General features: G+C 46.8%; 1 protein-coding gene across 1 annotated transcript; it reads right to left on the bottom strand.

The window, feature by feature from the left end:
- Window positions 1-2,919: 2,919 nt before the first annotated feature.
- capn7 (calpain 7) lies at window positions 2,920-14,442 on the bottom strand. The gene is made up of 21 exons (XM_084026187.1): window positions 14,112-14,442; window positions 13,463-13,571; window positions 13,026-13,183; window positions 11,244-11,311; window positions 10,821-11,054; window positions 10,303-10,389; window positions 10,007-10,133; window positions 9,763-9,848; window positions 8,972-9,065; window positions 7,821-7,967; window positions 7,165-7,271; window positions 6,965-7,085; window positions 6,583-6,727; window positions 6,375-6,474; window positions 6,159-6,294; window positions 6,013-6,088; window positions 5,789-5,934; window positions 4,961-5,023; window positions 4,736-4,866; window positions 4,513-4,605; window positions 2,920-4,204 (listed from the first exon to the last, which is right to left on the bottom strand). The coding sequence occupies exons 1-21, from the start codon at window positions 14,211-14,213 to the stop codon at window positions 4,060-4,062; spliced, it is 2,475 nt and encodes an 824-aa protein (XP_083882313.1). The 5' UTR covers window positions 14,214-14,442; the 3' UTR covers window positions 2,920-4,059.
- Between the last annotated feature and the right edge of the window lie 467 nt (window positions 14,443-14,909).

Below are 14,909 nucleotides of genomic sequence, written 5' to 3'. Positions count from 1 at the left end.
TGAATTTTGTCGATTTTTCACTTTTTTTCCGACATGCTATAGTATGACTTTTTTTTTCCCTGAAAAAGTTGACCATGGCTTTTTATGGCTGTTTTGGACTCACTACACTGAGACTAGGCGCGTCAAGCGAGATGAGCGATTTTTATGCCTTTTTAACAATTTTAAATATTTTTTTATGAATATATCCTGACTGACTTTTTCGTGAATTTTCGACGTGCTATAGTATGATTTTTTTTGGGGGGGGGGGGGAATATGACTAAGCCTTTTTATAACTATTTTGCACTCACTACACTCAGATTTTGATTGACACGCGATATAGAAGCATATGTTAGGACTTTTACATCATTTTTACAACATGTTATGAATTTTGTCGATTTTTCACTTTTTTTTCGACATGCTATAGTATGACCTTTTTTTTAACAATATGATCAAGGCTTTTTTTTTTAAAGATTATTTTCTTGCATAGACACCTTTGTATTTAGCGGTGGATAGAGAGGAAACATGGGAGAGAGAGGGGGATGTGACATGTATCAAAGGCAGTGGCGGCGCCAGAGTATTTTTTCTGGTTCAACTACGATGGGGCTAACTCATACGACGGTGGGGCTCAAATCAATGTCAGAATTTCAATGTGAATATATAACAACACCCAGTGGCGCTGCCAGCCGGAATCCAGTAGGCCTACGCAATGGGAGAACCTTTTTTGAAGGTGGGAAAAAAAAAATTGATGCTGCTGAACCGGGCCGGATGCAGCCGCATTTGAGAGGACGATTGCGCGTGTGTGCGCAATTACGCATAGCGTGTGTTGGCCCGTCTCCACTACACAATACAGCTCGGCTCTAGTCTCGTCACCTCTCTGCTGCTGAGCACTGTGGGCCGAGCCGATGCATGTCGGCCGGCAGAGTTATCATACCGTACTGTGCGTGCGTGTCCAAGCGTGTGTGTGCGTGCGTGCGTGGAGTGCTCACAAGCGTGCGCTTGTGTTTAGGTCGGGGATGGAGGGCACAAAAAACTATTTGCAGCGGGGCCTATCACCATGATATACACTACTCTCTGTAGGGATGCTGCTAGCGTCTCTGAGGGATGCTGCTTGGTTCATAGTTCAACAGTGACACCCTGTGGCCACCAACCGCCGGTGCAGACATTCTGATGTGCTTTAGAAACACATAAATCCTCATGCGTAGCTTTTCCCCATGACATCGCTGTTAATGACGTGCTTCTAGTCGTACCGGTGGTCGATCCCGGTCGGCAGCGTTGAAAAAGCTGTTCTCTACAATCAAGTATTAGTTTGACGAATGAATTTCCTGCAGCGTGATTAAAGCTGGGGAAACGCAGAGCGCTGTAGTTTGAAACTGCGGTCAAGTGAGCCGTCATTCGTTTCTCCGAAGTCAAACCAGCCGCCCGTATATTTGTAGTGCGCCCGTATTGTGATATTTATGGTAAATTCATTGAAACTGCTCAGAGGAGCTGACATGACTCCTGAGGTCATCTAGAATGCACCTGAAGTGAAATTAGTCATTGGAAACAGACGGTTTAATTTTAATACATTTTTAAGATAATGTAATATTTGACTGTACAGGAAATATCCAAAGGCATTTTATTCTGATATTCCACAGTGAAAAGTTATGTGAATATTATGCAATTACGTATTTATCCTGTATGTGAGCCTGGTTGTGCAACACTTTATTCTGAAAACTTCCTTCATGTCAGCTCCTTTGGGCAGTTTCAATGAATTTACCGTAATTATCATAATACGGGCGCACTACAAATATACGGGCGGCTGGTTTGACTTCGGAAAAACGAATGACGGCATTGACCGCAGTAGTTTGAAGTGTTTGCAGGTGTGAAGACTGAAGAGGGTCCGAACCAGGACCCGGATGTAGGGGGTGGGGTCTCTGACTTTACACACCTGGACCGATATGGTGTTGTGATGAGTTGGTCTCTTGGTTTATGTGTTGACGTCAAGAAACATAGATCATTAATATTCATAAATCATAATATTTCTATTGGTCGAGCCCTGATGTGTCAGAGCACCAGACTGAAGCTGCTGGAGGCGTCGGTAACTGCAAACTCACATTAAGACTCAGTCAGGTCTCTAATGAGGATCTCAGCCCTGAAAGAGGACCGGGCCATTAGACCTGCAGGTTCCTGGACATTATGCACAGCTCCAAATTGGATTAGATGCTTCTGTCAGCAATTAGTGTGAAGGAAGGGATGAGCTGCAGGAAGCGTTAATTAAAGCTGGGGAGGGGGGCAGTGAGTTCATACTGTAGTGATGAAGACGAGTCACTGAGGGAGAAGAGGAGGGAGAAGAGTCGGTCATCAAGGCTTTTAGTGGCCTTGATGACCGACTCTCTGGGACTTCAGTCTGTAAAGTTGACGTGTTTTTCTCATTTCAGATGCAGTTTGGGATTCTCTGTGAGCCGAGCATGAAGGAGCCTGTCGTGGGGATCTGGGCGAGACCACAACAAGTGGTCTGAACGAGAGCTGGACGCACCTTTTAAAATGCAGATGGAGGATAGCGTATCGTGGTTGAGCCTCAGTGATGCGGTCAACTGCTGGAAAAACACTCGACATAAGAGAGAGTGCGGAGAGGAGAGATTTTCCTGCAGTTCATCTAAAACTGTGTCGAAGACTCTTGTCTGACTCGTGTTTTTTTCATGAGAGCAAAAGCAGCGTGTCGACTTTAGAACACAAAGTGATGACTCGCCGTTTCTGGGGCTTCAGTCGGGGGGAAACGGCAGCAAAGATAAGACTTTCTTTTTGTACATTTCGGCAGCATTTAAATGCAGCGAGGCCAACACAAGTTCTCTCTCTGAGAACTGTTCTTGATCCTTTTTACAGGAGCTCCTTAACTATCAAAATAAAAGCCCCTGTCCTCCCAAAGAAATAAAAAAAAGAGCAGACAGAAACAGATGTATATTTTTTTTAAAGTTCCCAACGTTTAGTGCAAGTTCTGCAAACATTACATCATCGTTCATACAACAGGGTGTTGCAAGATTGTCCTGCTGCATATTCAAAGTAGTCGGCTTATTGCCCATTAAAGACATACGTGAATATGATAGCAGAGTTGTATGGCATTCATTATAATAATAATAACCATCTTTTATCATCAATCAACAAGTGGATATTAGACAGAAGTACTTGGCGTGGATGTTTAAAGCTATATTAGAACCTTTATCACATTCATTTCCTCTGAACAACCAGACAGAAGGAGCCGTCCCCATATAAATGGAACCAACATGGAAGAAGGGATTTTTTTTTTTAAATAACTGCATGATTGTAAATGAAAACCAAAGTATGTGGTTAACAAAGTATAAGTGCTGAAAATATTGACATATTGTGTTTAACAATAAACCTAAAAAGTGCAGAATATCAATGAAAACGTAAACCGAGGATCCAGAGAAAGTTGATAATTTGGGAGAATCGAATGATTCAGATCTTCCATATCCATGCGCACAGAGAGCAAGCGCCCTAGCTTGCTTTAGCCCCGCCTCCCAGCCCTCAGTCACCGCCTCCTTTACATAAACGTGGGAAGGAAGATGATTCAGCGATAAGTGCATTAAAAACATTCAGTACCTGATGATTTCAATAATGGCTGTTCAAGTGTTCGTAGAAGTCGATGCCTGAAGAGAAAGGTCCACCTCGTTCCATTCTCATCTACATCTACGGGGGAAAGGCTTTTTGGGCCCAATGGCATCATGAGACAGACTGTAATTCCACCATTTGGCCACTATGTAAAATTAGCTTAAAGTCTTGCGCTCCACCTGGAGGCTTGTACTGGACTGTCGAGGTCAGGATGTGGTTCATGATCTTCTCACGAGATCAGATCAACGATGTCGATGCTTCAGAACAAAGTTCCATTCACCAGCATCATCAGGTCCACAATCTGTCCTCAGTGGAGCCTTCAGTAAGAGAAGCTTTGGAAAAGCTGCAACACATTCTGGAGTTTGTGTGTTTTATCGAGGCCTCGACACCTCATCACGTCCAAAGTAGAGTTTTAGCGACATCCCATGATGCCTCTCTTCCGGTTCCTGTCCTCGTCTCCCTCCGGCTCCATCTTCATTGGAGCTGGGAGACCTTGAGAGGCGAGGTGCTGGAAAAGTCCAGGAAGAAGGGTCCTTCCTGTTTGGGCATGAAGGTGGTGGGGATGAGGTTGTAGAGGCCTGCTGGGACATGGTCCACCTCCATGTAGCAGAAGCCACATCTGGAAAAACCAGAGAGGAGGAAGTCAACATACATCAGTTCAGTTTCCAACTTCTGCTCCTAAATGCTGACGAGCATCACTGACAAACTGTATGTGAGGTCGCTATAGCAACATCGGTCCATGACTGTGATCTCAGCACATCTTTGTAAATGTCACAACTCTGTGTTATGTTGCGTTTATGAAAAAGAACAATCTTCATCAGCTGTGAAACTTGAATATTTCAGTTTTGTTTTCATCTTGCATGTACGGAGAGGAGAAGGGATCTGATCTGGGATCTGATCTGGGTTGTGATCTGGGTTCTCTTTTACCTGTAATCTCCGCTGCTCTTCTTCTGGAAGGCAGCCGGACCCGGATCACCCACCGACGACACCGTCACCATCTCAAAGCCAACGCTGTACTGCCTGCAGACACATGACAGAAAACCAGGTCAATCTTCAGAGGCCGGATCCAAACCTCCAAGACTTCACAAAACCAGGGTGTGTGTGTGTGTGTGAGTGACACGTAATGAAGCTGTGGTGGTCTTGGCCTGACCTGGATCCCCGGAGCTCCACGAGCAGCGGTCCCGGCCGTTCCAGGTTCACCTGGTAGATGGGGTTGTGTTTGTAGGAATCCTTGTAGTTCCCACAGCCTCCAGCGCTGGACCCCTTCCACTGGCCGTTGACCTGGAGACAGGAGCACACACAGTGAGCCGGGAGACCCACATCAGGGATCTGGACTCATGTGGACTTATGTGGACTCGTGTGGGTGACAACTTACTCTCTTGGTTTGAGTGAAGGGGTTTGGGATCTTGGAGAAGGTGTATTTGCATCCGGAGTAAACCTGGAGAGAAAGACAGCCAACATGAACTGGAGACAGGTTGAGAGACGGGTTGAGAGACGGGTTGAGAGAAAGGGAGACAGAGAGAGGGGGTGGGGGGGGGAGAGACAGACAGACAGAGAGAGGGATAGAGAGACAGACAGACAGAGAGAGGGAGAGAGAGACAGCCAACATGAACTGGAGACAGGTTGAGAGAAAGGGAGATGGAGAGAGAGAGAGACAGAGAGAGGGAGGGAGACGGAGAGGGAGGGAGGGAGAGAGAGAGAGAGAGAGAGAGAGAGAGGGAGAGAGAGAAAGACAGACAGAGGGAGACGGACAGATGGAGACAGACAGAGAGACAGACAGATGGGGTAAGACAGATGGAAACAGACAGAGAGACAGACAGACAGAGAGAGACAGACAGAGAGAGACAGACGGATGGAGACAGACATATGGAAACAGACAGAGAGACAGACAGACAGAGAGAGACAGACAGAGAGAGACAGACGGATGGAGACAGATAGTGAGAGAGAGAGACAGGGAGAGACAGATGGTCACAGACAGAGACAGACAGACAGACAGACAGACAGATGGAAACAGACAGAGAGAGACAGACGGATGGAGACAGACAGATAGAGACAGACAGAGACAGACGGATGGAGACAGACAGAGAGAGACAGACAGAGAGAGACAGACAGAGAGAGACAGACGGACAGATGGAGACAGAAGGACAGAGAGAGACAGGTTCCTGCGTTGACAAGCAAGCAGCCTCCTGTGGGCCTGTCTCACCCTCAGTGTGTAGTTGATGGTGTTCTGCTTCTCGTACTGGGAGACCACCAGGGTGAAGGTGTGCGTCCCGCCGCTGGTCAGCCTCATCTTGGTCAGGTAGTGAGGGCTGTTGATCCGGATGCCATCGATGTACGGCGGAGGGTCGGCTGTGGGACAGCGGGGACGTTAGCGTCGTTAAGGTGGACATGTCTGTGTAATATTGTCCTCCGTCCAGAGAAGCTCACCTGGGTAGTACACCTTCCTCCCCTCCGTCTTGTAAACAACCAGAGTGATGAATTCTCGGTTTTGTGCAAAGTCATCCTGAACAAACAGAGAAAGGACATCAGAACAAACACAGACATACTGGATTTGAGATGCGGTGTACGTCTACCTTGTCAGTGATGTGCCTGGTGAGCAGCACCCACACAGCAGCGCCCCCTGGGGGACACTGGACCTCCAGCTTGTACTGGGGGTTGTTGGCCAGACTGTAGACGTCCTTCACGGGGCCCTGCTTCCCGTCCCAGCTGCTGCAGACGGGACACAAACCAGAGCCAAGCTGAGCACGTCGGCTCTCACCGTTCCCCTAACGTGGCTAATAAACACACACCTGTGAATACAGGAGGAGTCTTTGAACAGGGCGGGGTTCCAGCTCAGGTAGATGACGTCATAGTACTGACAAAGGTCCTCCCACGCGATCCAGAACACACCTGGAGAGCAACACATGATTTAATATAACCTATGACCTTATTTCAATGCATGTATTTGTGTAATAAAACAAAAAAAAATGTGCAGTGAAGAAAGACGAAAGGGAATACCGTTATCAAACTTCTGTGCCGTTTTGGGGTCAAAGTTGAGGTACTTGAGGAGGTCTGGCGTCCAGCTCTTCTCGTCACGCTCGCTGTAACGGCCCTTCCACCGCAGATGACTCCACGGATTCTTCAGCTGCAGGAAACGCATTCCCTACAGGAAGAACACATCAGATGGAGGAGGAAGGACAGGAAACACGGTGGATTTTACTGACTCAACGGTTGGTTGGTGACACTCAATGTACCATCATACATTTCAATTAAACTGCACGGTGCTAATTGGCACATCAAACTCATGTTGGACCGACCCAGATTGAAAACAACACATCATAACCCTAACCCTGATAAACAGAGTATGAAGACGTGCTAATGCTACGCTCATTGCGCTAACCTTGTGCTCCCTGATGTCGAGAACGGCGTAGGCGTGCGTCGGCACTAAACCCCACCTCTCCCCCTCCTCCTCTGTCATCACCCCTGTTGCCGTGGTGATGAGGACGTCACCCCTGTGAAACCTGGTAGCGGAGAGAGGGAGGAGGATCAGAACCACCGAACCACCGGACCACCAGCAGACGTTGGCAGTGCGTCGCTCACCTCTGGAACAGCATGCGGAAGGTGTCGTCCTTGCTGAACGACTGGTTGTCTGAGTGCATGGCGATGCGTTCAGGGATCCAGCCGGTGAGGGCGTGCAGATCGATGTTCTGGAACACAGTTACACAACCGCATTTCATGACAGACATCAGACTTTGGTTTGTTTTCAGTATAATTTCTCCTTCTAATATTTTAGAAAACCTCTTTTGCCGATTCTGTGGATTTTTCTAAACCTTTTAAACCAGAATCCAAAAAACTGACTTGTTGAACATCGTAATTAATGGTAGATGTGACTAAGCTCGTCTACTGTCTTTAAGATGTTAATCATGAGTCTCGTACATGTAGGATGGAAGACTCAGTTGGTCTTTACAGGATAACTCATAACTTCATAAACTCACTCTTTTTTTGTGATCTCACCTGCATCCAATAAAACTCACATTTCTTTTTTATAATTGGGAGTTGGGTCCATTTCTCATAGTAGTGTCTGACAACTTCTCTGATGTAATCTACACGCTTACGTTGTCTGCAGCCTTGATCACAATAGTGCTGTCATTCCTTAGTTCTTCGTCGTCCTCTCTAAAGTCTGTCTAACTCAACATGAGGGGAAGCTGAAACTCTCTAAATGGTTCATCCGGGTGTAATCTCCTCGTGTCACTCACAGAGTTGGAGCCAGGGAAGTCGTAGCCTCCCATCACCTTCATGTAGGCCTTCTCTATGAGGGAGACCCACAGCTCGTTCCTATTGCTGGAGTAGGAACACAGCAGCTCCCCGTTACGGTCCACCGGCAGGTAGTCGTCTATGATCACCTGGAGGAGGACAGAGGCGGAGGGACGGGTGAGTCTACTCGCTGCTGAACAGGTCGGATACATGCATTCACTAGACATTCATTTAAATTAAATAAACCAAATGTTTTAGTTTGCATTTTAATTAATTAAGATACATGAAAATTAACATTTGTGTCACTTAAAGGGCCAGTGTGTAGCATTGCCTTTGGTTTTTATTAGGGCTGTCAAAAGATTTTTTTTTTTAATCGCGATTAATCGCATTTTGTCCATAGTTAACTCGCGATCAATCCCAAATGAATCGCATTTTTTTTTGCACATTTTTTTTCTTCTAAATGTACCTTAATGTATTTTTTTCATATTCTTAATACTTTTAACAACATAAGGGCAAATATACTTGATTTATGAAAATGTTTATTTAACACTTCAAATATCCCCTTACCAAAACATGGGATCAAAACATGGTTATAAGAATATATCACAAACAATTAAAGTGAACATGTCACAGGAGATAGTGTAACAGGAGATAAGTGCAGTGATAAGGGCCATAAATCATACAATGCGCGTTTTTTTTTTTTTTTTTAAATACCGAGCGTTAATCGCGCGTTAAAAAAATTAACGGCGTTAAGAGGATGTTGCATTAACGCGTTGTTAACGCGTTATTAACGCGTTATTAACGCGTTAACTTTGACAGCCCTAGTTTTTATTAGTGTTTAATCCTGGTGTTTGATCTCAGCAGGATGTTTCTACAGTAGCCCAGAAGGGACACACCAAACGCTGAGAGAGCCTCTCACGTTGTTACCTGTAGGACACGGTGGTCAAACTAAACCTTTGTTGCTCCTGTAGTAGTGTTATTACGGTATGCACGGCCTCTGAGCGAGGAGGAGTGAGTGGAGGGATATTCAGTTGGCTAGTGGGGAGTCCAGCTGTTTAACCTGGATGGACCTGGATGACTGAGAACCTCCACAGTCCTGCTGGGTGTAACGGGTCCTTTAGTTTGTTAGACATGTTGTCAGTTTGTCTTTTACCTTCCTGGGAACTCCGTTGATGTGGAGCTTCACCATGTACTTCCCACAGGGGTTATACTCTGGTTCCCCTCGTCTGTTCTGAGGGTAGATGACACTGTAACACACACACACACACACACACACACACACACACACACACACACACACACACACACACACACACACACACACCAGACACTGTAACATTTGTAAATGTTGAGTGAACTCTGTCTAAACCTCAGACGGGAAGTTCAGGTGTTGCAGCAGCATGAAGAAATGAACAGATAAATAGAGAAGTAAAGGTGAAAGAAGAATAAATAAGAGAAGAGGTGTATACGTCTAGTGTAACAGTAGAAACTACACAAAAGGGGCCTTGGTAGCCGAGGGAGGAGGGTTCTGGTTACACTTCTCTGTTCAACATGACTTCTGGTGACCGGAGCCTGGGGCCCCAGAAGGGTCAAAATAAAGTTCAGAGCCTGAAAGCTTACAGGAACTAAAGACTCAAACCAATGTTGCGGTGGCATCAGCTGCCCGTTTCACAGAAGACCGTGTTGCCGGTGATGAACTCATAGCTGCGGTGATGCAGCAAAGAGGAACCTGAGCTCGTTCATCTGCCAGAATCAAACAGCTGGCTCTCACAGCATCTGAATCACATTAGCGTCGACATGAAACGATAAACGCTCAGTGACCGCCATTTGCCCATGTGGGGCAGTTCAGGACCCAGACGGGCTCACACCGGGATCTGATATTGGCGTCATTAGTGTGACCTGGGCCTCAGACTTGCAGTGTGAGGTGCCAGCGAGGCCGCATACCTGGTGATGAGTTTCTTGTTGTAGCGCCGCTCGTAGGCCGCGCTGATGGCAAGAGACGCCACAAAGGAACAGTCAGACACCACCGTCTGCACAAAGGGAGGAGATCACAACGTTTAAAGTCTCTGGATGGAGACAACAGAACATGGACCAACAATGTGAAAGCAAACAGAACCGAGTCCTTATTCTGCTGGTCCAGGTTCGCTTAAAGGAGGTCCACATGTGCTAGATGGAGCTGCTAACCAACCTGCTTGATGCTGAAGCTGGACACAGACAGGATCATGGTGGGGTTGTTGCAGAGGTCGTCCGGTCGGACCCAGCGGGAGAAGATGGCTTTCTGTTTGGGGGACAGGGCCAGTTTCCCCGTTTTGTCCCTGGTGAGAAAAGTAAGAAACCACAGAGGTGTGAGTTCAGATCTGCAGCTCTGTTGGTCCATCTCAGCCACATGGTAGAAGAGCCACAGTAAACGGTTCACGCATTAAGAGGCACTGTGATCAAATAGAAAAACAGATGTTGTTACTAGGTTCTAGGAAGCAAACTCACGAGAAAGGGACAGGAAAGGCAAACCTCTCCCTCAGGTCGACACTCATGAAGGGCACATAGGCCATGTTGTTGATTGTAGATGTACTCCTGAAAATCAAGAAGGACAAGGTCACATTCTCCCTCAGCAGCAGCTTCCTCTACGTCTAACATGAGGAGCCCTCGAACGACCTCAAGATGTTAGGAACAGCATATTAGGTCACGTTGCAGCTTTACTGCTCACAGGAGAGCTACTGGACAACATTGTTTGGTTTTCAGCACAGCACAAGTCATGTGACAAGAATGAGCCAATCAAACAGGACTTTGAGTCCACGGACGTAACCAGTGAAGCGACTGAGAAGAACTTAAATCCATTTCAGCCCGTTTTGGTTGCTTAGTTACAGCAGCTGTGAAAGGAGGGCAGCCTCCCGAGCACCTTGGATAAGAGGATCAACGCAGCACCGCTGGCGTTTTCAACCAGGATCTGTGTGAAACCTGCTGAAGTAGCATCAGTGGACAGAAGAGTCCACCAGCCGGCTGACCTGAGCACCTCGATCTCCTCAGATGTGTAGCGCTGACCCTGGGGCTCACTGGACTGGACTGCCCGGACCGGCTGGGGTTGCGGTCGGTCATGGAGGCTGAAGTCTGGCCCGAGGGGGAAGAACTGGCGTACCGGTCCCCCAGAATTGGCACCGCTGCTGGGCTTGCCTCCAGGAGGCCCGGTCCTGTCCTGAGTTGGAGAAGTTCTGGACTGGGATTCTTTTAGACCCTCCGCCCTAACAGAACAGAGTGGAGGTGGTTGTTTAGTTTTATCTGGAAAATAAGATCCATTTTTTTCTGCCAATACCAAAAAAAAAAACATACATTCGGAAGAAACATGTATAGAACTGTTTGAAACTCTTTTGTCTAAGGGAGGAGATGCAGCGACGGAGCAGCTGGAACAGAGAATCCTCAGCTGGTTTTACCTCTCCAACGCCTGACGGGCCAGCTGCTTCAGTTTGGTCTGCAGCGTCGCCTCCGTCGTCTCGTTGGACTGCAAACACACAAGGACAAACTCATGAGGAGGACCACTGGGACAGGGTGAAGGTCACTGGGACAGGGTGAAGGTCACTGGGACAGGGTGAAAGTCAATGTGACAGGATGAAAGTCATGTGACTGACAGAGTGAAAGTCGTGTGACTGACAGGGTGAAAGTCGTGTGACTGACAAGGTGAAAGTCGTGTGATTGACAGGGTGAAAGTCGTGTGACTGACAGAGTGAAAGTCGTGTGACTGACAGGGTGAAAGTCAATGTGACAGGATGAAAGTCATGTGACTGACAGAGTGAAAGTCGTGTGACTGACAGGGTGAAAGTCGTGTGACTGACAAGGTGAAAGTCGTGTGACTGACAGGGTGAAAGTCAATGTGACAGGATGAAAGTCATGTGACTGACAGAGTGAAAGTCGTGTGACTGACAGGGTGAAAGTCGTGTGACTGACAGGGTGAAAGTCATGTGCCTGACAAGGTGAAAGTCGTGTGATTGACAGGGTGAAAGTCGTGTGACTGACAGGGTGAAAGTCGTGTGACTGACAAGGTGAAAGTCATGTGATTGACAGGGTGAAAGTCGTGTGACTGACAGGGTGAAAGTCGTGTGACTGACAGGGTGAAAGTCATGTGCCTGACAAGGTGAAAGTCGTGTGACTGACAGGGTGAAAGTCGTGTGACTGACAGGGTGAAAGTCATGTGACTGACAAGGTGAAAGTCGTGTGACTGACAGGGTGAAAGTTGTGTGACTGACAGGGTGAAAGTCGTGTGACAGGATGAAAGTCATGTGACTGACAGAGTGAAAGTCGTGTGACTGACAGGGTGAAAGTCGTGTGACTGACAGGGTGAAAGTCGTGTGACTGACAGGGTGAAAGTCGTGTGACTGACAGAGTGAAAGTCGTGTGCCAATGTGACAGGATGAAAGTCATGTGACTGACAGGGTGAAAGTCGTGTGACTGACAGGGTGAAAGTCGTGTGACTGACAGGGTGAAAGTCATGTGCCTGACAAGGTGAAAGTCGTGTGATTGACAGGGTGAAAGTCGTGTGACTGACAGGGTGAAAGTCGTGTGACTGACAGGGTGAAAGTCGTGTGATTGACAGGGTGAAAGTCGTGTGACTGACAGGGTGAAAGTCGTGTGACTGACAAGGTGAAAGTCGTGTGACTGACAGGGTGAAAGTTGTGTGACTGACAGGGTGAAAGTCGTGTGACAGGATGAAAGTCATGTGACTGACAGAGTGAAAGTCGTGTGACTGACAGGGTGAAAGTCGTGTGACTGACAGGGTGAAAGTCGTGTGACTGACAGAGTGAAAGTCGTGTGCCAATGTGACAGGATGAAAGTCATGTGACTGACAGGGTGAAAGTCGTGTGACTGACAAGGTGAAAGTCGTGTGACTGACAGGGTGAAAGTCGTGTGACTGACAAGGTGAAAGTCGTGTGATTGACAGGGTGAAAGTCGTGTGACTGACAGGGTGAAAGTCGTGTGACTGACAGGGTGAAAGTTGTGTGATTGACAGGGTGAAAGTCGTGTGACTGACAGGGTGAAAGTCGTGTGACTGACAGGGTGAAAGTCATGTGACTGACAAGGTGAAAGTCGTGTGACTGACAAGGTGAAAGTCGTGTGACTGACAGGCTGAAAGTCGTGTGACTGACAGGGTGAAAGTCGTGTGACTGACAGGGTGAAAGTCGTGTGACTGACAGGGTGATGACACAGACAGACCCACTGACCGTGTTGATGCAAAGCTCCACAGCCTGAGTGTAAAGTTCAATGGCTTCATCGTCATTTCCCTTCTCGTCTTCCTCGAAGGCCTGGGTGACCAGGAAGTGGGCACGCTCCAGGTCCACCTGTTGCCGGGACTTCAGCGGATCACTCTTCTGGGCCTGGACTGGGGTCAAAGGTGAAGGGAAGGACAGGTTACCCCATGTTCACTACACTACAGACAGGACGGAACGGTTTATATCCCCCGTTTATATCAATGAGGGTTCAGACTCTTTCTTTGAAATGTATTACAAACATGTACAACTAAAGAGAAATGATCTTACAACAAGGACATAATAGTTTCAGACAGTGAAAAGCATAAACGTGACGAGGACGAGCTCTTTGGCATTCATGTGTCAACTAGCAGCAGCTCAATTAAACGGTGAGTCCTGTCAGGTGGACTTACCAGCATTGTGGAGGGCTTGGACTCGATCCAAGTACTCATTCACTTTGTCCTGGATTCCCTCCAGTTTGGACCCTGCCATGCCAGCATAGATCAGGGCCTGGGCTGCCTCCTGCAGCAAAACAAATCCCAGCCGTTACACATACATACACACACATACTCATACGTGTGTGTATATATATATATATTAATGTGTATTATATGTGTATTATGTTAATATGTATTAATAGAAACTCACACAAGTAAAACACAACAATATATATATTTTGTAAAACTGATATGAAGCCATTACCTGATTTGAAGTATGAAGTTTATTTATTTAAAAAAAAGGGACAATGTATATCGATGAACATTTAAAATAATGTAAATATACAGGATTATAGTCAAAGGCTAATTTCCATCCTTAGTCCCTGGCCTATAAATCCCTAAAAGTTAGAAAAATAAGTTATATTAAATATTGCTGTCATTTGAATGACGCACTCCGTTGGCACCTCGGTATCCACGTAACCAGGAAACCAGGTAATCAGGAAACCAGGTAAGCAAAGGCTCCGTCGTGTAATTGAAAGTGAAGGTAAACCTCGAGCTAACCTGAGCTAGCGAGCATTGCTAACAGCTGTTTACACCCGTCCGGTCCTGACGTGAAGCCACTGACCTTATAATAAAACACAGCCTCGTTATATTTGCCACTGTGGTCAGAGGTCACAGCTGTTTTGGCAAACTTGACAGCATCGAGCTCCAGCGCCGAGCAGTCCATCCTCAACACGGGCGAGCAGCTTCTGGCTAGCTAGCCGTTAGCTACCGTAATGCTCCGAATATATTAAATACGCGTCTTTCCCCCGTAACACAGGGGGGTTCATCGACTCGGGACGAGTATTACAGAGAGAACAGCCAGGAGAGAACGGTTAAACTTAGCTGTAGCCAGACACCTGCTAGCAGATACCAAAACAACCGTGTTGTTTCCGGGAGCCACGATTCGCGCAGGCGCACAAGGGGGCTCAGACCTTGCTGTCGTATGTTGCATTCAGCGAATCATGTCGATGGAGCGCAACCACGTGATTCAGTTCAATTCGGTTCAATTCCATTGGATTCTTACACCCACAAATAAGTGTCCTCAGAGAGCCCAGAGTCCTGGATCCTGAGTCCCACAACCTAAGTCCTGGATCCACCCGGTCAGGAATACGCCCTAAAAACCTTTTAACTTCAAACAGGAGGGAACCTCAGAGACACTTATTTTTTTAAAGATCAAAAGGGAGACAAGAAACAAAATTTAATACGTGCTTTGGCTCCTTTTAGTATTTTTAAGGATTTCAAATATATTTTAAATTCACTTATGAAAACAATATATTTGGGGGAGGATTTCAGGATTCTATTCCTGTGAATGAAAAATGTGCAAGACATAGAATTACATTACAGCAGAGTTCATACCAAATGTATATTATCTTTAGAAATA

The sequence above is a fragment of the Eutrigla gurnardus genome, assembly GCF_963514095.1.
Source record: "Eutrigla gurnardus genome assembly, chromosome: 14".
Classification (NCBI taxonomy): domain Eukaryota; kingdom Metazoa; phylum Chordata; class Actinopteri; order Perciformes; family Triglidae; genus Eutrigla; species Eutrigla gurnardus.
Note: the sequence above shows the minus strand (reverse complement) of the source record. Positions and strands in the feature narration are given on the sequence as shown.

Coding starts and splice junctions, on each gene's coding strand:
- capn7 (XM_084026187.1), bottom strand. CDS start 14,213: ATGGACTGCTCGGCGCTGGAGCTCGATGCTGTCAAGTTTGCCAAAACA. Junction 9,849..10,006: donor CCAGCTTCAGCATCAAGCAG/GTTGGTTAGCAG, acceptor CCCTTTGTGCAG/ACGGTGGTGTCTGACTGTTC. Junction 6,728..6,964: donor TCGACATCAGGGAGCACAAG/GTTAGCGCAATG, acceptor TTCTTCCTGTAG/GGAATGCGTTTCCTGCAGCT.